Source organism: Triticum dicoccoides, chromosome 7A, assembly GCF_002162155.2.
Source record: "Triticum dicoccoides isolate Atlit2015 ecotype Zavitan chromosome 7A, WEW_v2.0, whole genome shotgun sequence".
NCBI lineage: Eukaryota > Viridiplantae > Streptophyta > Magnoliopsida > Poales > Poaceae > Triticum > Triticum dicoccoides.
In genome coordinates, this window is record NC_041392.1 from 16761894 (window position 1) to 16787479 (window position 25586).

Here is a 25586-nt window from a genome sequence, read left to right on the forward strand (position 1 = left end):
TAATAATACATTTTCCTGGTCAGCGACATGACGATATATGAACGTTATCGTACATTTCTAACAGCAAGTTGGGACTTGGGAGTAGTTCATGATACTTAATCATGTATTGTGGGGGTCAGATCTTTCTCTCTCTCTCTCTCTGTCTCTCTGAGAAGCCATAGGGATATAAAATTGCCATGTCTCTTTCTCGGATTACATACATATGCAAACTGTACTTATCTATCAATATATAATCCAATTGATTCCAAGTTTACATGCGGGAGGGCCCTCTGTTCCAGGTTTCCAGCTACCCAGCACTGATCCCAACACACCCCATCAGTTGTGCAACGATTGGTAGTTGGTCAATCGACCGAGCACAATCCTCCTCCACAGTTATATATTGCAAAACAAATGGTGTCCAAGTACGAGAACGAGGCACCAGTACCAGCACAGTCGCCGATAGTTCGCCAATTCACTGGTTAGGGGCACCATTTGGATACGCTTCACTAGCATGGGCGTTGGTTCTCTGTGGTAACCTGTAGAGGAGTTACTTAATTGTATATATCTAAATAAGTCCTCATCCAGTATGTTTTCCTAAATGTTACTAAAGCGATGATATTCAGCAGACCATCTTCATAGTAATTGTTTCACACCCAATTGATTCGTAATAGTATTTAAACATGTCACATCTACAAATAAGAACTGGTGTGTCTTTCTAACTCTATCTATACAGTTAATAGTGGACGGATCATTATAGTCTTATCTAAGCAGGTCTACCTCGGTTGTAATACAAACTTAATTCCCATATACTGATCTAGTATCACGAACAAATTTTCTACCCGTCTAAAACTCAAAGCTGTATGAGTTCAAGGAGCAACTCTTGCTGCTGTCGACTCTGGTGGCAACGGTGACGTATGTCGCCGGGCTGAACCTGCCGGGCGGGTACTGGGAGCAGGATGACCCGGGAGGGCACATGGCCGGCGATCCGATCCTACGGGATACCCACTACCGCCGGTACCTCATCTTCTACTACTGCAACGCCACAGCACTCGCCGCGTCGCTCGTGGTCTCACTCATCCTCATCATCCTGAAGAGGAAGGACCATGTTTGGACAGTGGTGCTGCGGGTGGTGATGGTTTTGGACCTGCTCGGCCTCATGGGCGCCTACGGTGCCGGGAGCTGCCGGGATGCGTTTACAACCATCTACGCGGCGGTAACCTTCTTCCTTTTGGTACTGATCATCATCTCTGTTTTCTTGTACGTCTCGCTCAATGGTGGTGGTGAGGATAACTCCAACTCCAGAAACAATTCCAGCTCGCTCTCTGACTCCAACTCCAACTTCATATACGATCGTAAATCGAACCCTGATTCCAACTCCATCCCCATCTCCATTTCCAAATCAAATCCTGAATCCAACTTGAACTTGGACACCAAGAAAGAAGAGAAGGAGAAGATCAATGTGTTGATGTTACTCGCAACCTTTGTCGTCACCATCACGTACGTAGCTGGGCTGAACCCGCCCGGTGGGTTCTGGAGCAGCACCCAAGACGGACACCGTTTAAGCGACTCGGTGTTCAATCTAACGAGAAGGTTGCACGTCTTTTGCGAGAAGAGGAGATCAAATACTACCAGAGATCCAAAGCTGACTTCATCTTGATGGGTGATAGTAATACAAAATACTTTCAATTGATCGCCAATGGCGGCATAGGAAAAAATGTATTTACAGTCTCCAACAAGATGAGGGGCAGATCGAAGGACAGGAGGAGCTCAAGAAGTATATGACCAAGTACTACAAATCTCTGTTTGGAGCGTCAGTTGAAGGGAACTTCATCCTTGACGAGACCCGAACGGATGATATTCCACAAGTCACGGCAGAAGAAAATGATATCCTAATGGCACCATTCTCGGAAGAGGAGGTGAGAGCGGCGGTGTTCCAAATGGAACATAACAAAGCTCTAGGGTCAGATGGTTTCCCCGCAGAATTCTATCAGAATTTTTGGGATATCATCAAGACCGACCTTTTGGATTTGTTCAATTGTCTTCATGCCGACCAACTAGACCTATTTAGACTTAATTTTGGCGAGATTGTCTTGTTGCCCAAGATTAAGGAGGCCGAACGGATCCAACAGTTCAGACCCATATGCCTCCTTAATGTTAGCTTCAAGATTTTCACCAAAGTGGCCACAAATAGGTTAAACTCGGTAGCTGATCATGTTGTTCGGCCATCTCAAACGGCGTTCATGCAAGGAAGGAATATACTCGATGGCGTAGTAATTTTGCATGAGACTGTTCACGAGATGCACCGGAAAAACATGAGTGGAGTAGTATTCAAAATTGACTTTGAAAAAGCCTATGACAAGGTCAAATGGTCTTTCCTCCAACAAGCCCTAAGAATGAAAGGTTTCTCCGATAAATGGCGTCAGTGGATCCAAAATTTTATAACTGGAGGTAGTGTGGCCATCAAAGTCAATAATGATGTAGGCCATTACTTTCAGACAAAAAAAGGACTACGACAGGGTGACTCCATGTCTTCAATGTTATTTAACATTGTTGCTGACATGTTGGCTATTCTGATTGAGCGTGCTAAGCAGGACGACCAGATAGAAGTAGTAGTGCCACATCTTGTGGATGGTGGCCTCTCTATTCTGCAATACGCCGATGACACAATTCTTTTTATGGAACATGACCTAGACAAGGCTCGAAACCTAAAACTCTTGCTCTCAGTGTTTGAGCAAATGTCGGGTCTCAAAATTAACTTCCATAAAAGTGAACTTTTTTGCTTTGGAGAAGCTGTTGAGGCGGCTGCCGATTATGCTGACCTCTTTGGTTGCGCACATGGCCAATTCCTGATTAAATATTTGGGAATACCGATCCACTACCAGCATCTCACCATTGCGGAGTGGAAGCATGTAAAGGAGCGTCTAGAGAAACTATTGAGCAGTTGGAAAGGCAAGCTGCTCTCAGTTGGAGGACGACTGGTTTTGATTAACTCCGTTCTCACAAATATGGTTCTCTGTATGCTTTCTTTCTTCCAACTCCCAAAAGGGGTCCTGCAAAGATTGGATTATTTTAGATCCAGAATTTTTTGGCAAGGAGATGGAGAAAAGAAAAAAAATATCGGTTGACCAAATGGAGCATGGTTTGTAGGCCAAAAGACCAAGGCGGCCTTGGAATTCATGACCTACAGGTCAAGAATGAGGCGTTGCTCAGTAAATGGTTGTTCAAACTTCTTACTGAGGATGATGTTTGGCAGACCATGTTGCGCAACAAGTATCTAGGACAAAAGGCAGTGTCCCAGGCATATTGGAAACCTGGTGACTCGCACTTCTGGGCTGGCCTAATGGCGGCAAAGAAACATCTCTTTCGCTTTGGGTCTTTCGCGATAAAAGACGGGTCGGAGATTCGATTCTGGGAAGACATCTGGCTAGGCAATGCCAGTCTCAGAGAACAATATCCAGCCTTATATAACATTGCTCGCGATAAGAACAACACTATTGCGCACGTGCTCAGTTCATCCCCGCCGAACATTTCGTTTAAGCGGGATTTGATTGGCCCCAGACTTATGTCATGGCTTTTGTCCCGGTTGGATTCGATTAACCTGACACAAGGTCGGGATGTGTTTCGCTGGAACCTTACTACATCAGGGTCATTTACAGTAGACTCTATGTACCGTGCGCTCACACATTCTGAGGTACCAGTGAGTAATAACAAAAAAAATTGGAAGTCCAAGATTCCACTAAAAGTGAAAATTTTCATGTGGTATCTTCGTAAGGGAGTTGTGTTGACCAAAGACAACCTCGCACGACGCAACTGACCAAGGAGTAAGAAGTGTTGTTTTTGTACTCATGACGAGACAATCAAACACCTCTTTTTCCAATGCAAGTTTGCATGTTCTACATGGTCAATCATCCAAATAGCGTCAAATTTATATCCGCCCACAAGTGTTGCCAATATATTTGGTCACTGGTTGGACGGTATTCCAAATAGGTTTAAAGCGCTTATAAGGGTGGGAGCGTACGCCTTAATTTGGTCGCTCTGACTATGTAGAAACGATTTGGTTTTTAATGGAAAAAATGCTTCTCCTATGCAGGTTATTTCCCGTCGTACGCACTCGCTTCATATGTGGCCTATGCTACAACGATCGGAGCACCAATCGCTGTTCAAGGCGGTGTGTACGCGGTTGGAGCAGGTGGCTACGAAGGTTTTTTCCCAACATGGGTGGCAGCATAACCTCCGGATCGATCCACCACCACCTTCGACATAGGTATAGTGTCGGTCTATAGGACTTTACTGTTGCCGATATGTCGGTTTATATTTTATACTTTTGAATTTAGCTGTGTGCATCTCAGTTATGCAGAGACCGGGTGTTACTCATAATATCCCCCTGATGCTACATTCTAAGATAATAAAATCATCCTTTATCGAAAAAAGCGACCCGGTGTTACAAGCCCGTGGTCGGTACCGTGGCCTTTTCGTTTGTAACACCACTTCATTCGCCGTGTCACTGCTCGTCATCGTGTTGCTCTTGGAGAGGAAGCTGTTGAAGGACAAGCTAAGCAAGAACTTCACAGTGCGATTCATGGCGCCCTACGTGTGGATCGCCGTGGCTCTATTGGGCCTTATGGGGGCCTATGCTGCAGGGGGCTGCAGGGAAGCTGACAATACCACTCTTGTCCTTGCGGTCCCTGTCGGCGTATGCCTACTGCTGTGGTTTGTTACTTACAAAAACGGCTGGGAACAACTCACGGCCAAGCTTCACAAAATCGGTTGGGAACAACTCAAGGCCAAGCCTCACAAAACCGGCTGGGAACAACTCATGGCCAAGCTTCATGATGTTTCCAAAAATTTCAAGAAGCTGTTCAGCATTCTTAAAGGTATGGCTCCCGATATTTCCAAACTAGTGTGTCTAATAGTTATTCTACACCAATACTAAAAATTTATTTGAAATATCTTAAATTATGTACACGATATGTTGTAATTTTGATTTCTTTAATATCCAAGTAACATATTTTTTTACTACATCATTCAAAAATTATTATATCGTGTGCATTATTTTACAAGATATTGTATCATAATCATATATTTACGCGCTCTGTTGGAATAATTGTGCGTGTTGGTTGGAATCCCTTAATGAGTTTTATTTTTGTGCTTGATTTTAGGACATCCTACACATACATTTGCTAGCCCACTCAATTTGAATTATCGTTTTTTCATCATGAGAATAAGTTGACTCTTACTTCTACAATCGTCCATGATTTAAATTGCAACCAATCCCCTTTTATTATAAAGACAAGGAGGGCACATCACTCACTCCTCTATCCAACTATAACCCATGCAAGTGATTACAAGTAAAAGATTTCCTGCTTTCTAGAATATGGTGTGATCAAGCACACAGTAAATGGATGTCTACGGAATACTAAACATGTTTAGATAGTAGTTATTTTGGAAAAATATTGATGTTTCCATACAAGAAGTGTCAGTAAAAGCATTACTGTGTAGCAGTAAACTTTCCAAAGCTTTTAACTATCCAATTAGGAAAAATGGCGGTAAAAGTTATTTGTGGAATTGGTAATTTGTGTGCACCGTTTTACTGCAAGCTGGTGGAGATTAGCACTCCTATTATATACATGCATATTAATTGTCAGAACACTCTGAGAGACCAATTTATGTGCATATGATGATTTTCGTGTAGGTAGATACATAGTATTTTAAATATACAAAATTATTGATTTATTTACTAGTTGGTTACATGTCTGATTGATTGAAAATAAATATGCAGGCGGCTGCGAAGGCACGAATGAACAACATGAACAAAATACCCGCTATCTTGTTATTTTTTTTAGAAAAGGAGGATGATCCCCGGCCTCTGCATGGCGATGCATACGGCTACTTTATTAATTATTCTCACAAGACCTTACAAAGACATACAACAGCAAGACTAAAGCCACTTTCTCAGCAATAACTGTCGCTACACCTATCCAATCGATGAAGGGGCGCTGATAGTCTGGGCCTAATACCAAACAGACATCGCAGCCAAACCTAAACATCTAAGACCTGATGTCCCAACCAGGACGCCTGCCGGGTATGGGGTACCTACCAGTCCGGCGCACTCCCCAACCAGGACGCCTGCCGGGTATGAGGCCGCCGCAGCCACCTGCCACCAAACCATCTTCAGAGCTGTACTGTTGCATCTACTTTGCACGGTCTAGCTACCATCGACGCCACCACGACGCCAGACAGCTCCACCGCTCTGCGCTCGTCCATCCCGACGCGGACACTCTGAAAGATCTGTCGTGCGTAGCACCTGCCGACTAGGCATGACTCAGCGTAGCACCTGTCGGCCAGGCATGACTTGACATCTCTTACCAGACGCATCTGACGTGGTTAGAACGCCGCTCCTCCTGCCAACCTCCACACCATTGCCGCTGCTGGAACTGACACACGAAGCCCTTCACCCATAGCAACTCCCCCGAACGCCCAAGCCTCCCAAGACGGCGCCTCCATAGAGGTTACGATGCAAAGGGCGCCGCCGCCGTCCAATCCAAGACGGATTTTGGACTTTCCTCCAGGAATGGGACGGAGGTGGATAGGAGGGACCTCGACTTCGCCATCAAGATGGTAACGACGTCAAAGCCGTCGCCGATGCCGGGCCGAGCTAGCCGACCAAAGTTTCCTCCGGTCCTCTTCCTGTACCACCAATCTCCATCTGCTTTGGATCTGGCAGCAGCCAAGACCCGAAAACTCCAGAGAGGGAAGCACCATAAGGCTCAACACCTCCGGCGTAGATCCATCCAGGCGCCGGATCAAGGAAGACCCGACCTGGTCAGCGACGAAAGCCACCATCCTGCGCCGGCCGACGGCTATCAGGCACCGGATCCAGAAGGATCGGACCCAAGACCGACGGCCCACGCGACCACCAGATCCAGCGGCCGCACCACGCCGCGAGCACGAACCCCAACCGCCGGCGCGCAGTGCACGTCGCGGCCAGGATCCATCTGCAGCGCCACCGCACCCCGCAAAAGTACGGCGCCTCCTCTCGAACGGCCGTCCCGCGCCAGCCCATTCGGGGGAAGGGGAAGGGAGCCCCGCCGCTGCCCCTGCCGGCCTGGCTTCGCCCGGCGGCGCTACTGGCGGCGGCGAGGATGGAGGAGATGCGGGGGAGTCTGGGCGCCGGCGGCTAGGGTTTCCCCCTGGTCGCCCACGGGGGCGACCCGAGGGGTACGAGGGGTCGGGCAGTACCAAGCATATTACTTCTTGGGGCATTACCCGCTATCTTGTTATGATCCTTGCTACTCTTGTTGTGACCATCACCTACCAAGCAGGATTAGATCCACCCGGAGGCCTTTGGCTAGACAACCAGGATGGGCACAAGATGAGCCACCCAGTGCTCTAAATGACACATCCTACTCGGTACAGGGTGTTCTTCTATAGCAACTCAGCAGCTTTTGTCACATCCTTGGTCGTCATCATGATGCTCCAGAACAAGTTTCTTCTCAACCGACACACACTGGAAGCAACCCTGGTGCTGGACCTATTCGGCCTCGTTACTGCCTATGGTGCTGGGAGCACTAGGGACGTAAACGCATCCTTCTACATCATTGCCTTGGCGGGCATTGTCCTCGTCTATGTCATCGTCCATATCACCATAATAGACCATGCCCCTGAGCCGGAGGATGGCGCTGCTGTACTGAAGGATCTTGATGACAAGCGCAAGGTGCTACTGTTGGTTGCCATCTTGGCCGCTACCCTCACCTACCAAGCTGGTCTCACCCCACCTGGTGGCTTTTGGTTAGCGGATGACCAAGGGCTCGGTCGTCGTGCAGGTTTCCCCGTCCTCTCCAACAATTACCCTCGCCGTTACAATGCATTCTTCTACTGCAATGCGACGAGCTTCATGGCATCAATATCCCTCATTCTGCTCCTCGTCAATCCGAAGCTATACAGGCCAGGCATACGTTGTTATGCGCTTTACGTGTGCATGTTGGTGGGAATGTTTGGCCTCATGGAGTCATGGGTGCCTATGCTGCTGGAAGCGCTCGACAACTGAAGACTTCCATCTATGTATTAACCTTGGTTGGCATGGTCTTAGCCTTTATAGCGTTTCTAGTAGTGATTTGCTGGTTCATCATCAAGTCTGAAGCCAGCAGTAAAGATGGGAAAGATGAAGCAGCTCATAGTAATACTGACAAAAGCATCAGCAGCAGCACCAGTACTACCACACCAGCATCAGCACTAGTGTCGCCGCCGCCGACACCACCACCACCACCATCATCACCACCACTGTCACCAGCACCACCACAAGCAACAACAATGGCAGCAGCAGCAATAGCAACACCACAAGCAGCAGCAGCAATAGCAACACCACAAGCAGCAGCAGCAAGGACAAGAATGACAAAGCGAAAGAAACAGTTGAATACTTTATGTTGCTAGGAATCCTGGCTGCCAGTATGACATACCAGATTGGCCTAAAACCACCGGGAGGCCTGTGGCAAGACAACAACAATGGACACTCTGCTGGCAACCCCGTCCTCCACGACATCATCAAGCGTCGGTACGATGTTTTCTTCTACAGCAATTCCACTTCCTTTATGGCCTCAATCGTTGTCATTGTCCTGCTCCTTCCATGGACGATGACCCACAAACGGAAACCGCCACTCTGGCTAATGCATATGGCCATTTTGCTGGACATGCTTAGTCTCCTAGTGGCATATGCAGCAGGCAGTACTAGGAAGTGGGAAACATCCAGAAACGTCATGTTCATCATCATCCCCGTCTTGTTATACATCGCAATCTACGCAGCTGCGTCAGTCCTCGTCCCGAAGGAAGGCCGAAGTTGCTGGACATGCTTGACCACCTGGTACCGTACGTGGCAGGAAAACAGGAAGCAGCTTACACAGTCTTCTTCCACAGGAAAGACCGTTGTGGCAGTGTGAACCTTGAACCCCAATGCTATAATGATAAGTGCACGACAAACCTGATGTCATGTGATTCTTTGTATAATCCCCAGGAAACATGTTGGAGGAACCACATGTTTGTAGATCCTTGTCTAAGTTCATGAGGAATTGGATCCAAGTGATGTAGCTAGGCTCAACCACGATCACAGTGTGTATATTTCAGATTCCATATTTTGGTATTGGGACATCTGGGAGGGACTAGTTTGTAGCATCTGTTTTCAGATAGTCCCTAAGGGGTGTTTGTAGCATCTGTCTATCTATTCGGTATTGTGAATGACATTCTATGTATGTACTGGTCTAGTATCATGCACAAAAGACATATATGGTCACTAGTCTGGTGTTCTTCCGATCAAAATTGTGCACCGCACATTTGCTAGTAACTCGGGAAGCAATTTAATCAGTTGGTACGTGCCAGTTGTAGCTGATAAGCCTCTACATTTAACAAATACCACCAGCTGGGTAGCTGGATGTCATCTCATCTCAACATTGCAAGTTGTTATATATATCCATTTGGAATCTCACTGAGCATCCTGATTTGACAAATATATCTGTTGTACACACATGAGCGTTAATCATTTGGCAGCTGAACTATCGCAGTTGACATCATTAAGCTAGGTTATAGCCAGCAATTCATTGTGAGAATTGACTTGGATTTGTTAAGCGAGTCTCGACCAATGAAGCCACCGTCTTGGCTGCTGGCTGGGTCTGGCTTGTTCTTAGTTTTGTACAGGCAGAAGTTAGCTGTACAAAATTTATTTACATGAAGAGCAGCTCACTTTGATGGCCTCAATTTGGCCCAAAATGAGTAGAAAACGTAGCTGTCTAGTTTCATCTCTTGTTTTCTGGCCCTTCTTTTCTTTGCTTCACTGTAAGTGCAGGAAATTGATACACGCATGATCTATAGGTCTGCATTTGTTTAACATATAGCCCGCCTCTAACGTCGATAAATCTGATGGTACCTTCATGTTCTCAGCAAGCAAAAGAAGGAAAGAAAAGGGAGGACGTGCATTTCCAAAAGCAAAAGAAAATGCAAATTTTAACATGGTCCCTTTTACATCCTCTTTTTACATGTGAGATAAGATGGTAAGAGTTAATCATGCCACTAATTAATGAGAACAATAGCTGAGATATACTCTCTCCATCTCATAATGTAGAATGTTTTTTTGACACTAGTGTAGCGTTAGAAAACCTCCTACATTATGGAAGGGAGGGAGTATTTTATATTCTTACTTCTCATGTGAAAAGGGAAGGTAAGAGGGACCATGTAAAAACTGCTCGTTTTCTTACAAATAGCGTCCCAGAAAAGTGACCATAAATGGTGTTTTTGTTGTGATAGAGAGCAGTTGTTTTTTTTAAAAGGAGGGTGTACCCCCGGCCTCTGCATCTGGACGATGCATACATCCATATTATTAATTACTAGAAGAACGCCCGTGCATTGCAACGGGGCCACATTAACTTTAAGAGTTCAATATTAATTATGTTAATAATACATTTAATATTCTCATACATATCAAGTGACACTGGCGACCTTTTTTGTCAATTTAGCAACGGGCTCAATTGCAACGGGCTCTTTATACATATCAGACAACTCGCTACTACTTAAACTACAACTATGGCTACCAATATTTTTTTGTCAATTTAGCTCAGCAATAGTGCCTGGATTAATAGACTGCTTTGCATTCACCCCCTCAAAAGACAGAGAGAATCAACTCAACATGTCAGAAGATTAACAGAAATTTCATTTATATGGCATGAACATATAGCAGGAGCACCAACACATAAATCAGCAGAGAGCAGAGCACAGCATGCACACACTCGGGCCATCTATATCATACACACACAGCAATGCACACACGCATAATGCTGGCATACACATACAGAAAAGCAGGCACACACGCATCATGCGCATTGGCCGGTGCGACGCACGCAGAGCAAGTACGTACGCACGGAGAGCAAGCTAGCAAGCACGCACGCGTCCAACCCCGCCGCTGCATGCGCTGGCAGAAGGTGAGGCAGCAAGGGAGACTGCACATTGAAGCTGCCCATGCAAGGCTGGAGGTGCTGGGCCGGCGACGGCGGTGTCGGGACGGCGCTTGATTCGTTCCCGGTGGCGTGGAGCTTGGGGCGGCAACGCGGCGATAGTTAGTGCTCGGGGATGGGGGTTTGGGGCGGGGGCAGTCGACCCGATGGCTGGCGAAGTTAATGGGCTCGGGCGGCTGGAAATTCGGCGGGTGGCTGCGGCACAGCGCGAGGATGGGACAGGCGGAAAACCTAGCGGGCGTTCAACTACCAATACCCACGCCTTTTTTTAGGGGAATTGCTTGTGAAAATAACGTGCGACGACGACTTAGCGAGCGGATCCCCTTAAAAAAGACATAGCGAGCAGATTCCATTAAAACTGGTGGGAATGGATACGATTGATGACGTTGATAAATAGTGGTGAATGTTGGCCTAATTTACTATCATCATGCATGGAAACGAATCATCAAGAAAAAGAATACTTCCTATTACTACACTCATAGGAAGCTTCCTAATCTCTGCTACCAAACAGTTTCTGCCCAAACAAGGAAGGAAGTTATGGATGTGATTCGGAAGGAAACAAATGTTATGAAGAATAATTAATTTAGATTTGATCTTTAGAGATTGATTGTGATTGATTCTTTTACATAAAGACATTACTAAATAATTTGCGTCAGTATGGAAAGTTCTGATCTGTTCAATTTTTTTCGTTGTGTGAGAGGGTGAAGTGAAAATAAACCGATGAAGTGGGGGAGGCGACGAAAAAAATCTACGACGGTTAACCTATGAAAAAAAAACAGACGAAAGTGGTGGGACGAAAAAAAACCTGGAAGCGAGACTACCAACTGCTCCATTAGGAGTAGAGATTCACAAAGACCATACAAGGTGATACATCAATAAGCCTGAAGCCACCATCTTGGCAACACCGTTGCTACTCCTATCCCGTTGATGAAGGCGTGCCGAATGTCCGAGCCTAATACCAAACAGACATCGCACCAAAGTCTAACATCTAAAGCCGGGTGTCCCATCAAAGCCACTACCTGAATTGGGTCCCACACTGGTCTGGCACACTCCCAGTGAGCACCGCACGCTGCAAGGGCCGTCACCTCCATCTCCCTCAGTCCATCCTCAGAGTAGAACCAATGCATTGACCTTGCTAGGCCTCTCTGCCATCAACGCCACCATGACGCCAGATAGCTTCCTCCTCCTGCGCGAGTCCATCTCCAATACGCGCCCATCGCCGAACCTCCGCGGCGCCATGCCGCTAGGATCCGCCGTCGGCCTTGCGGTAGATGTAACACCGCTCCTCCTCTTGTCCCCTCCAGCCAGCACGTGCTCCAAAACGATGCCCCTAGGAGGGACAACGACATCGAAGGTCCCATCATCGTCCGATCCGGTAGGACCCAGATCTAGGGTTTCCCACGGAGAATCACGAGTGGGGCGCCATGACCTACAACAATGATGCCTCTAGAACGGAACGACGTCATCGACGCCGCCATTGTCCGCCATGACCGTAGTCAGCGCGATTTTCACCGGAAATCACGCCCCCCCCCCCCGATCTCGCAGCTGACTGAAACCGAATGGAGCTTCGCCTCCAGCCGCCCCTCTCCGGTACTCCACACGCCACCGGTTGCCACGCCAGATCTGCGGCTTCCGACGCCCATCTCCAGACATAGACTCCACCGAGGGGAAGAGCACCATGCCCGCCATGGATCTGGCCGCCGCCGCACAGGTAAGGGACACCGCCCTACCTGCTGCTCGCAGATCCAACACCGAAGTCGCCCCTGTCGCCTCCGGGTGATCCCGCAGCCCCCGCCGTGTCCGGCCCTCCACGCGCAGGACGAGGCACCGTAGCACCACCGCTGGACCTACATGCGCGCCGCCGCGCCCTGGATGAACGCGCCGCCGCCGCCCGAGGACGCCCACCAGCGTCGAGCCCTCGCGCGAGGAGGAGATGGGGCCTCGCCGCCGCCAGCACCTACCGGGCTTTGCTCGGTGGCGCGGATCGGCGGCGGCGAGGGGAGAAGAGGGGCGGGGGGACCTGAGGCGCCGGCGGCTAGGGTTGCCCCCTCGGTCGCTCGCGGGGGAAGCGACGCAAGGGGGGCACGGGTGAGTTATATTGATTGAGCAGAGCAAAATAGAGGCGAATCACTGGGTCATCATGACTCCGGCAGGTGATGATTCAGGAACGAACAACGTGGGAAAACTAAGACTTGAGATCCAGGAGGAGGATGTAGCCAGCTAGGTACAGCCACCGTGCAAAGGTTTACGGTGGAGAAGCAACTTGGCCCCAAGTGGGTCAACTATTGAATGGCCACTTGATCAATTAGCTGATGGAACACGTCTCTGATGTTGGATTGGAATTGGATGGCTGCTGCGGAGGACCGAGGAAGCTGCCGCCACCACCAAAACCCACATCCACATGCCGACATGCCATGCGGACGCTGGCCGTTGCAAGCAAGAGGGGAAGAACCCAACAAGTTCCCAAGCTGAATTTTTCGTGCGCGTGTGTGTCCGTCTTGCACAAGTTCTTTCTTCTTTGTAAGACGGGGAAGGAGGATCTTTTGATTGAGATGTCCTGTGGTCAATCAATTGGGACAAGTGCTGGCATGACATGGATATTGGACAGCCTACATTATTCCGTCTACTTGAAACTTGGAGGACAAAAGCCAAAATTACTGCAAAAATCTTATGCTCGTCCAAAGATGTGACGCCTCCGATTTGACCATACGCTAATCATACATGCAAACGTGTACGATCAAGATCAGGTACTCACGGAAAGATATCACAACACAACTCTACAAATAAAATAAGTCATACAAGCATCATATTACAAACCAGGGGCCTCGAGGGCTCGAATACAAGAGGTTGATCGTAGACGAGTCAGCGAAAGCAACAATATCTGAGTACAGACATAAGTTAAACAAGTTTGCCTTAAGAAGGCTAGCACAAACTGGGATACAGATCGAAAGAGGCGCAGGCCTCCTGCATGGGATCCTCCTAAGCTACTCCTGGTCGTCGTCAGCGGGCTGCACGTAGTAGTAGGCACCTCCCGAGTAGTAGTAGTCGTCATCGACAGTGGCGTCTAGCTCTTGGACTCCAACGTCTGGTCGCAGCAAACGGGTATAGGAAAGGGAAAAAAGGGGGAGAAAAGCAACCGTGAGTACTCATCCAAAGTACTCGCAAGCAAGGAGCTACACTACATATGTATGCATCGGTATCAAAAGGAATAAGGGTATCATATATGGACTGAACTGCAGAATGCCGGAATAAGAGGGGCATAGCTAGTCCTATCGAAGACTACGCTTCTGGCCACCTCCATCTTGCAGCATGCAGAAGAGAGCAAAAGGTAAGTTCACCAAGTAACATCGCATAGCATAAGCATAAGTGCATAACCCTAACCGATGATCCTCCCCTCGTCGCCCTGTGAGAGAGCGATCACCGGTTGTATCTGGCACTTGGAAGGGTGTGTTTTATTAAGTATCCGGTTCTAGTTGTCATAAGGTCAAGGTACATCTCCAAGTCGTCCTGTTACCGAAGATCACGGCTATTCGAATAGTTTAACTTCCCTGCAGGGGTGCACCACATAACCCAACACGCTCGATCCCATTTGGCCGGACACACTTTTCTGGGTCATGCCCGGCCTCGAAAGATCAACACGTCGCAGCCCTACCTAGGCACAACAAAGAGGTCAGCATGCCGGTCTAAATCCTATGGCGCAGGGGTCTGGGCCCATCGCCCTTTGCACACCTGCACGTTGCGAACGCGGCCGGAAGCAGAACTAGCCCCCTTAATACAAGAGCAGGCTTACGGTCCAATCTGGCGCGCGCCACTCAGTCGTTGACGTCACGAAGGCTTCGGCTGATACCACGACGTCGAGTGCCCATAATTGTCCCCGCGTAGATGGTTAGTGCGTATAGGCCAGTAGGCAGACTCAGATCAAATACCAAGATCTCGTTAAACGTGTTATCTTGAAGACACCGCGAACACCGACCAGGACCAGGCCCACCTCTCTCCTAGGTGGTCTCAACCTGCCCTGTCGCTCCGCCACAAAGATCCACCCAGAGGGCCGTCGGGACAAAGGTCCTTTCTGCCCCCCAATCCGTGAATCACTCGCGGGTACTCCTCGAGCCAACCTGACTTTAGTCATCACATGCATCATGTATAAAGTATAGGTATATACCCGTGATCAACTCCCGAGTGATCACGACCCGATAATATAGCATGGCAGACGGACAAGAATGTATGGCCATTGATGATAAATTAGCATCCTATACTAAGCATTTAGGATTGCAGGTAAGGTATCAACAGTTGTAGCAACAATGACAAGCTATGCGGCAGTATAGGATTAACTGAAAGCAGTAACATGCTACACTAATCTAATGCAAGCAGTATAGAGAAGAATAGGCGATATCTGGTGATTAGGAGGGGGCTTGCCTGGTTGCTCTGGCAAGAGGGAGGAGGAGGAGTCGACACCGTAGTCGAACTGGGGTCGCCGACAGTCTCGGGGTCTACCGGAAAGAAGTAACGGAGGGGGAACACAGTAAATAATAGAGCAGTCAAAGCATTACAAAGCATAACAAGGCAATACGCGGTGCCAGGGGTGATCTAACGCAGGGATAGGTGATACCGGCAAGGGGGGACATCCGGAAAAGTATTCCTGGTGTTTTGCGTTTTCGGACAGATGAACCGGAGGTGGATTGTTCCATGTTTGCTATCCTAGGGATGTGTGGCGGACGAATAGACTGCGTATCCGGATTCGTCTCGTCGTTCTGAGCAACTTTCATATATAATTTTTTTCATCCGTTTTACGGTTTATTTTATATTAATTTTCAAAGTTTTATTGTTTTTTTGGAAATTTCTGGTTTTATTTTATTTTGATGTAATTCGAATTGACCAAATCAATTTGACTAATCAAAAGGGGCAGGCGTGGCCCACATGTCATTGTCACTTGGGTTAATAAAATATCTAACCTTTTTATAGGGGTGATAAAACATCTAACTAATTTAATGGGGTCCTACATGTCATCTAGTACTAGACTAACTTAGCATTAAATTAGTACTACTAAACTAGTAGGGCCGGTCCACTGCAGTGGCACACCGGCCACACACACCACACACACACACACGCTGCACACACCTAGCACACTCACTCACGGCCATGGCCATGGCAGCCGGCAGCAATTAGCGGAGCAGCATAGCAGTAGCAACAAACGGCGGCAGCAGAGCAGCGTAGCTAGCAGGGTAGTAGCTAGCGGAGCGGCGGCAACTAGGAGCGGGTAGAGGAAGCAGCAGTAGCAGCGCGCGAGCAACAAGCAGTAGAGGGAGCAGCGTACCAGCAGCAAGAAGCAGCAGGCAGAGCAGCAGCAAGCGCGCGTCGGCAGGGGCAAGCACGCGGGTGCGGACGCGACTGGGTAAGACAGGGCGCGGCCAGTGGCCAACACGGCCAGGCGCGCGCAGGGGAGGCCGCGGCCAGCAGCAGCAGTACACGGGGGTGCGGGCACGGCGTTTACGCGACGGACGCGGAGGCATGAGCCGCAGTACTCGGCAAGCGACGTTGGCAGCAGCAGGTCGGGCACAGGACGGCAGCGAGCGAGTGACGCGGGCGCGAGGAACAGCCAACGCACGGTCGGCGAGCAGAGGGCAAGCGCGGCGCGCGGCGACAGCAGTAGCGGCAGTAGAGCAGCGCAAGGAGCAGCAGGCGCGCGTACGCGGACACTGAGCTTCGGTCATGGCGGCCGCCGGCTCGTACAGGCAACTACGGCAACGAATCGAGACCATGACGAGGGGCGTTCGGAGGAGGAGCTCACCGCTAGTCCGGTGCCGTGCTCGGGGAGGGTCGGGGTGGACTGGAACGATGGGAATCGATGACGGTCGCCGGCGATGTACGCGCTGAAGATGACGGCGATGGTGAGCGTACGGACCGCCCCGGCTCGATTCGTCGCTCTGTACGGGCGGAGTAGTCCGTGACGATTCTCCTGGACATGGAGCTAGACGAGGGGAAGCTTGGTGGGCGCGAGGACGACGGAGGCCATGGAGGCTGCGTAGTCGCGCGTGAAGAACATGAGCGAGGGAGGAGCGAACGTGGGGAGGGGGAAAGATCTGGGGGACGATGACGAGGCCGAGGGGTCGCAGGCGCGTCCTTATCCCCTGCACGCCGACGCCGGCGAGGTGGTCGGGCGGCGACCGCGCCCCTGTAGCGGCACGGTCGGCCAAACAGGGAGACGACCGGTGGGGTGGGGGAGTGGGCTGGTTTGGCTTGGGTGGGCCGAGGCCCAGAGGAGCAGGGGCCTTTTGCACATTGTTTTTTTTGTTCTTTTGCTTATTCTGTTTTCTTTTCCTTTTATGTTTTATATTTTCTACTATATTTTATTTTATTTTTACTTTTATAAAATACAGCACTAGCCCCTAAATTAGTATTAACAATTAATCCACTTCTACAAATAATTTGGCACTTTAATAAAACATGTTTATATTTGTTTACTATTTATATGCATTTAATAATTGTTTTTGGCTACTGTTTTATTTATTTATTTTCATTTAAACCTTTTATGAAAAGATGCTTCCTCCACCAATATTACTTATGATTTCTTTTCCATACCCAGAACATTTTAGTTCGAATGTTTGAAAACTTTTGTCGTTTGATTTGATTTTGAATTTTGAATTCGAACGGGATTGAACCATCGCGGGGTAACAACAGTAATCGTGGTGAAGTGGCATCGCGGGGTTACTGTAGCTTAATTATCCGGGCGTCACAAAAGAGATACAACTTTATCTGCTACTCCAACCTACTACTAAACAATGCAAGTACAAAACCTCTTAAGCAAAGATCCTGACTGTAGAGGCACCAAACTGCATGCGTTCTCAACGAATCTCTACCCCAAGAAGAAGCTGTGGACCGATCGATCGACCGACCATATGGATGGATCATTTCAACGGCCTTGGTCGATGACAGAGCCTAGGAACGGCGCCGGCTCCGAGCTCGACTGCCCGTTGACCTCGGAGCTCATGTAGCTGGTGTCGCCTCCGCCCTTGATCTGCCACTCCGTGATGTAGCTGGGCTTCGGCACCCAGTCGGGCGCCTCGACGTCGCCCGCCAACATCGCCACCACCCTCGACATGGGCGGCCGCTGGTGGGGCGAGCCCTGGGTGCACACGAGCGCCACCTTGATGGCCCGAAGCACCTCCTCGCTGTCGAAGTCCTCCAGCATGGGGTCTAGCATGTCCAGAGGTTGGCCGTCCTCATACAGTTCCCAGACCTGGAAGCATCGAGATGGTAAGCTAAAATGCAGCACTGCGCACAGGATGCACACATTCACATATGCCCAAACTGTGTGTTGAGAGGGTTTGATTTAAAATTCTGTGAAGACAAGTGAGCTCTATATTTCCAATATTTAGTAGGAATTTTCACTATGGGTTTTACCGATAACACAAAAAATACTAGGGCCTAGATTTCCTCAGTGAGCTTACCCATTCGAAAATATAAACCTTGCTTTGGTCCTCAGTAGTGTAATAGTTTGGTCTTCCAGCTAAAGTCTCCAATACCACGACGCCAAATGCAAACACATCAACCTTCTCTGTCACATGGCCTCTCATGGCATACTCTGGTGCAAGATAACCACTTGACAAAGCAGTCGATAAACGCCATTAGGATACATATGAAAATACTACAGAAATCTAAAAGTTAGCAGGATAGAAATGCACTTACAATGTACCAGCAACTTTTGTGCTCACATGTGTCTCCTGGTCATCATAAAGTTTTGCGAGTCCGAAATCTGAGATCTTAGGATTGAGATTTGCATCAAGCAAGACATTGCTGGCTTTTATGTCCCTGTGCACAACACGGATGCTGGATTCTTCATGAAGATAGGCCAGACCTCTTGCAATTCCTAAGCATATCTCAAAACGCGTTGACCAGTCTAGGTTTGACTTCCCTTTTCCTGCATATGTGAGTTTAAATTTTTAGTTGTCTATACTAACTCCGAAGTTGCAGATATTTAACTGTCGAAAAACATAAGTTGTACCAAACAGAGCACGGTCCAGGCTTCCATTCTCCAGGTACTCATAAACCAGCAATGGCTTATTGCCCTCAAGGCAGCAACCATGCAACTTCACCAGATTACGGTGTTGCACCCGAGATATTGTTTCTATTTCCGTCGCGAATTCCTTTTTCCCCTGATGAGATGTTTCAGACAGCTGCTTCACTGCCACGAACCTACCATCAATTAACTTTCCCTGCAAAAAGTCAATACTTTTCATCAATGGAAGAAGGTTTAGGTACCACGCTGCCAAACATCATTTGTTCCAGATACACTTTCCCTTCATTTTAGGAATTTTATCAACATGTATGTGGAGAAACTATAAATACAAAAAATTACTCGTATAGACAGGTCTTCCTTCTGATATTTAAGACTATGTATGGGATGAACCAACCTTAAAAACCGACCCATATCCTCCTTGACCAAGAAGGTTATTAGAACTGAAATTTTCAGTAGCTGACCTCAGCTCCCCATAGCTGAGGACATTAGGTCTTCCAACAATGTTGTATAGCTCTGCAAGACATCACAAAAGATATAACGAGTTTACTTCGACGGCTCCTTTGCCAAGTTAGAACAAAATGTGGTCCTAGTGTACCCATACCTTCTTGCTCCAAAGCTAGTTTTCTCTTTTTCTGCCTCCATACAAAGATTCCAGCAAATGCTAACAATCCTAAAACTACAACACCAACTATAGCTCCCGCGATCACACCTGTTTTACTACCTTTCTTTATCACCGCATTACGCACTGTAGGGGTGAAATCTGACAGAAAGTTCACTTGTTAGAAATGTGATGTCATAGTCAGTATTTCAAGTCAGGTTCAATGAAAGGTATGATTATATGTAAACTGGTTGGTGTATTGTAACTTAAATGTCAGACTGTATACATGTATTAGGTATTTCAATTATCTAAAACTTCCTTCACAGAAATCTAAACATCTCAAATGACATACTTTTCAAAGTAATAACTACTTATGATTAGCCCGGTAACCCACATGTTGTATCTTGGTAATTTCTAAGTTGCAAAAAAGAAAAGTCGACGATACATCTAACCTAGGTTAGTATTTGAAGCTGGTAACAATCTGTGAATAGTATGGTAACTCACACATTACCGGGTGAGAAGTTATGATCTTGAAAAATGTCACCAAAACATCTCAAATGGCATGTACTTTTAAAGTGATAACTACCTTTGTTTAGCCTGGTAACTCAAGTTCTGCAGGTTGATAACTTTTAACCAAAAAAAGAGTTGACGGAACATATCAACATGGGATGTAGTTTCAAAATCTCATCACTAATGATTTTAAATTGGATGTACCGTTAGAGACTAAAACATTTTGAATTTTATAGCGAATCGTGATGACATCTACAGTTTTGTCTTCCTTGTGTCATTGTGTGCATGCAATGAAGCTACTTTACTTACCCCTAAATAAATAACCATCACCACATAGTCGTGTCCTTTTCATGTTGATGCTTAAGTATTTTTTGTTGCTTTTTGTTCACGATGCAGAAGATTGCATTCAGCATAACTTTAATATGTGTTTCTAGCAAGTTAATATGGAGAATGGTAGTCGGTAAAAAATCATTATTTCAAGTCAAGGGATATACTTGGTGTTGCACTCAAAGCTGAGATCGCAGGCCCATAGTAGCCTTGAGTAGGAATGCAGCAAGTGCCCTTGCCAGCCCAGAAGAGATGAATATCTAGAAAGTTCTTCGTGACAGGAACAGTATACTGCTTCCTAACAGCTGTGAAAGATTTCCCGCCTGCGGCCTTCCTTATGTCAAAGTTCTGCTCCTTACGTTCACCCTATACAAATAAGAAGAATAAATTTATAGCTGGCTTATAAGCTAACAAGCTATGGGTACTGTTTAATTTATCACTTAATAGCGGCAACCTACCTGGACATATATATCAAAAACCCTTCTACCTCTGCTCTTCCAAGACTGGGTGTCTGGGAAGTCAAATTCTGCAAACAGAAGTGTGACTGTATAGTTTCCATTTTCTAGTCCAATACCATAGTATCTTAAGGATGACGGCGACATCCTTGCATTCTGGAACAGTTCTGGATCAAGTGTATTCAGAAACTGGCCCGGACTGTGGATTATATAACTTCCATTATTTGCCTCCATGAACTTTCCAACGTTGCTAACACCCCATGTTGGTGCTCCTGTAACATATAATGACGCAGCTCCAAGACTGGCACGATCAGGTTGATACACGGAATTATCAGGGCCTACTATGGATTTTCCAGAGTCCACAGCAAAGGAAGAAGCTGCAAGCAGGTTAAATTATTTAAAATTGGTATTAGTTTAGTAAAACTGCAGCTGCACATTCTTAAAATTTCAAAATGCAGAAGTCTCACACTTTGGAGAATCAAGAAAACATGGTGTATTACGCTGAAGGCACCCCCACCCCGCAGGTAAGACACTGCAAATGTAACAATGTGACATTTTAAACCCAAAATACGAGGTGAGAGAACATAATAATCATACATGATGGTCTTGAGGAGATATTGAAATATGGACGAACCTGTTGCTGGAACTATCGGCCACAAAATTGTTTGCCACCAGATTCCTAAGTAGGATGATCAACAGGCAAAAATTAGAATTCATTGTTCATACTTCATAGCATCTTTATGACTTCTTTTCTATAACTTAAATAAAAAACGTTGAGTTACTCTTAATTAATTTGCTCAATTTTGTGCTAGGCTGTAAGACTAATATGTCACTCGATAAACACTAGGCATCTAAATTTATTTATAAATACTTAAGATATATGCACCAAAACAACCTTTCAGATTTATATAGGAATCTAGCTTATTTGATGTCTACATATAAGCCTAATAAGTTAGCCCAGGAGCCTATTTTTGATGAAACCTGCCCTTTCTTAGGCTGGATTTGGTTCATCCAGTAATAGGAGTTTCAGAATTTGGAACTTACAATTGTGAATCTTTAGCCCATGAAGGAATGCTTCCTGAGAGCTGGTTGTAAGAAAAATCTCTACAAAATAATAGAACGAAAGAACCATTAGAAATTGCATAAGCACGCCTTGCTTTTATTGTGTAAATAAATTGAACCATATTACATACAAATTTTTAAGCAATGGTCCTACTGAGCTTGGAAGGCTTCCTGAAAGGCTATTATTCCCAAGAAATCTAGTCACAACAAAATTTATATAGATTAGCAAAATGATGAAAGTCTTCCTTTTGTACAAATACACTTTGAAAGTCAAGAGAGTCCATACAAGAAGTTGAGTGAGTTCAGATTCAACAAGGTTTGTGGTACTTGGCCTGTGATATTATTGAAACTCAAATCCCTATAATAATAATAATAAAATCAGAAAGAGAAGATGTCATCAGCCAGTGTATAATCTATAGTAATGCAGTGTTTTGCAAGAAAGGCACTTGGCTATAGTTTATCGTCAGAATAAAATGCTTACAGTAAATTTAAACTGGTGAATTTCGAAAAGTCTATTGAAACAAGCTTATCAGATATCCTACAGTTCCTCAAAACCCTGCAAAAAATTTAAATATTTTAGGATTAAACTTGGATCTTTACAACTGTAATTGAGCTATTAACTGAATGACATACAGGGTGTTCAAAGATGTCAGATTATTGATGAATGCAAGTGAAGAAGAGCTCCCATTTAATATATCACCAATTCGTCTGCACCACAGAAGTAGATTAATTAATTTTCATTGCTGCAACCTTCACATTTAAGAATGATATTTAGTTCTTATCGCCGGCAATGGGCACTTACAAGCTTGCCAATTGGCTAAGATTGGAAAGAGTAGCTGGAATTGGACCTTGAAAAGAATTACCCTGAAACCTCCTACAGTTCCATAGATCTAGTTAGTCATTTAAAGCATCATTTCCTGACGAATGCAGCAAAAGTAGTGAAAGAATAGATAACTCTATTCCTTGGAAGAAAAGGAAAGTGAATTCAATATTGACTGATACTATCACCTTCTCCGAAAAGGAAATTACTAATCTAACATCTTACACCTTAAATGGAAATTTTCTTAAGAGGCCACAAGGAGATTCAGCACGTTCAAGAAAGCCTCACGTAACTAAAACTGTTGCTATTTAAAATGAATCTTCCACTTCCACATGATTTATGTTTAGCGCAAAATAAAGCTCAGCTTGTAAATAACTATATCAAACTGAAAAAAAATCTTTCAAACCTCCCTGCAAATAAATAGACTTTGAAATTGTGTAAACAACATGCAGTATTTTCATTTTTACAGCATTACTATGACTTAGAACATAAGTGATCTTACAGCTCTGTTAAACTGCTCCAGCTACCAATATAATCTGGTATTTTCCCAGTGAAATCATTATCTGACGCCCATCTAAACAAAGAGAGGAGAAGTACATAAGATTGAATGCTGTGGAGTATTATAATATATCAACAACACGCGGCAACTATAGGCATACAATTTTTTCATTTTCGTAAGCTGGAAAAGTGATGATGGCAGTGGACCACTAAGGCCAGAACTGTCAATGTACCTGTAATTGAGAAACAGAGAAAAAATACACATTGGATAAGGGGCTGACTAATCCAAGCAAGAAGCAACTGACTTGGCAGAAGAATATAGAGTTCCCAGAATTCAGTAAATACGTACAGTTCCTCAAGTTTTGCCAGGTTTCCCAGTTCCGAAGGAAGCGAGCCACTAAAATTGTTTCCGCCCAAGCCCCTATGAATGCACCAATAGTTTTAGTTAGGCATGCGAACTTTATATTCTGCAAGTCATGAAGGCTATCAGCATAGCTACCCTTCAAACCAAAAGTAAATCTAAACTTGTATGATAAAATACAATCATATAGTTATAACAAATATTTCTTACAATTTTATAAGATTCTTAAGGTTCCCGAGCTCCTTTGGTACAGGTCCAGATAATGCATTGATACCAAAAGTCCTGATATGTTCAAGAGAGGAACTGTGAGACTAATTGCGGGGAAATAAATGTATTCATTGTTGCAAACTTGCAATCATGATTTGAGGTATGAATCTCACATGGACTTCATAGCAGTCAACTCCCCGATGAAAGATGGTAAAGGCCCTGTCAAGTAATTTTGCCCTAAATCCCTGAAACAACATTGAATCAGATAGACGAGTAAATTTGGTGTGCGACTGGAATTATATACAGAATGCCGGTTTCAAGCTAGGACAATAGACTATATATAAGTTAGGACCATTTCATTTCAGGTGTGCAAGTTGAGAGTTCATACAGATCGGTCAGGGCTGTGAGGTTCCGCAACTCTTCTGGTATGGGGCCCACCGCGTCCAGGGCGTATATTTTCCTGCACCGCAAGCATCCCATTAGCTAACACCTTATCGATCTACCAATCGCCCGCATTGATCCAAGTAACGAAACCGTCGCTAGATCTGGCATTCCATCAAACATGCTGAGCGCGGGCAGGGCCTAAGAAGAGCACTTACAGCCTGGTGATGCGGCAGACGGAGGTGTTGCCGCCTGTGCAGACTTCGCACTTGATGGCGGCCTTGAAGATGTCGTTGTTGTCGATGTTGGTGTTGTCTATGGCAGCGCCGGTGCAGGGGTCGCCGCTGATGTTCCATTGCGGCCCCGCCTTCTGGCCGAGTTTGGCGAACACAGCATGCAGCGCCGCCGCTGCAAGACAAACAGAAAATAACGGTTAAGAAAGTCATCCTCGTTGCTGCTCAGCGGTCCGATGGCGATCTCACGGCCGAGAGGTAGCATCTAGACTACAGGAAAAGAACCACGAGTGAAAGAGGACATGGTTTCTGATTCTGACTTTTGTATTTGGAGGAGCAAAAGTGATGTAAAACAGCAAATGTTTGTATTTTAGAAACATGGAGCGGACAAGTTGCAAACAGTCGGATTCAAAACGCGACGGTGGATGAAAACTGCCATCAAACCACGTTCCCGCGTGGTAATTCCTTTTTTTAGGGGAAGCCACGTGGTAATTCCTGAGTGGGTCATGCACTAAGACGCCACACGGTATTACCGTGCAAAGTGAAGCGTCGAAGGAAAATTCTGTAAACTAGCCGGCTGGTTGCTCCATGCGTGCATCTTTCTCTCTCTTTCTCCCAAGCTTCCACTGGAGCGCATCAGCTCACCTCTCTAATAAATTAAAACCCCTCCACCGGAGCGCATCAGCTCATCCCTCTCCTGACTCCCCTTCTCGCTCACGGCCGGCCATGGGGTAGGCGTAGAACCTAGATTTTTTTTATCTACCAAGCTCCAAGGAGATGTTGGAACTACGCGGAATGGATTCGGAAACGAACAGCATGGGAAAACCTAACACTTAAGATCCACGGGGGGAAAATTCGAGCATGCTCACCGTCAGCCGGGTCGGTCGTCCTTGTTTGTTGAGCATGCGCAACCGCCGCAAGAAGCAACAAGAGCGCCGCACCATGGAGGATCATGAACAACCTCATCTCCCTCACTTTGCTTGAATGTGTGCTCTATCTGCGCTCATCCCTTCCGACTTCCGGAATATATGTAGAGAGAGGTAGGTGGTGAGGGATGAGAGAGAGCCGGCCGGAGCTTGTTGACACGACCAGGTCGATCGATACATCACCTAGCCAGCCACGTAATTAAGGTGCAGCGAACGTT

At 46.4% G+C, this 25586-nt stretch overlaps 1 protein-coding gene and 1 pseudogene across 1 annotated transcript; one reads left to right on the top strand and one right to left on the bottom strand.

Moving 5' to 3' along the window:
• Positions 1 to 829: 829 nt before the first annotated feature.
• LOC119332881 lies at positions 830 to 8912 on the top strand (annotated as a pseudogene).
• An 8733-nt stretch (positions 8913 to 17645) lies between these two features.
• On the bottom strand, positions 17646 to 25514 carry LOC119334477 (probable LRR receptor-like serine/threonine-protein kinase At1g56130). The gene is made up of 24 exons (XM_037607035.1): positions 25312 to 25514; positions 24428 to 24617; positions 24217 to 24288; positions 24002 to 24073; positions 23832 to 23903; positions 23610 to 23681; positions 23422 to 23493; positions 23265 to 23336; positions 22745 to 22816; positions 22576 to 22650; positions 22424 to 22498; positions 22229 to 22300; positions 22074 to 22139; positions 21925 to 21984; positions 21515 to 21559; positions 21348 to 21412; positions 20884 to 21257; positions 20593 to 20791; positions 19592 to 19750; positions 19385 to 19503; positions 18976 to 19186; positions 18660 to 18891; positions 18422 to 18572; positions 17646 to 18210 (listed from the first exon to the last, which is right to left on the bottom strand). The coding sequence occupies exons 1-24, from the start codon at positions 25406 to 25408 to the stop codon at positions 17884 to 17886; spliced, it is 3021 nt and encodes a 1006-aa protein (XP_037462932.1). The 5' UTR covers positions 25409 to 25514; the 3' UTR covers positions 17646 to 17883.
• Positions 25515 to 25586: the final 72 nt, after the last annotated feature.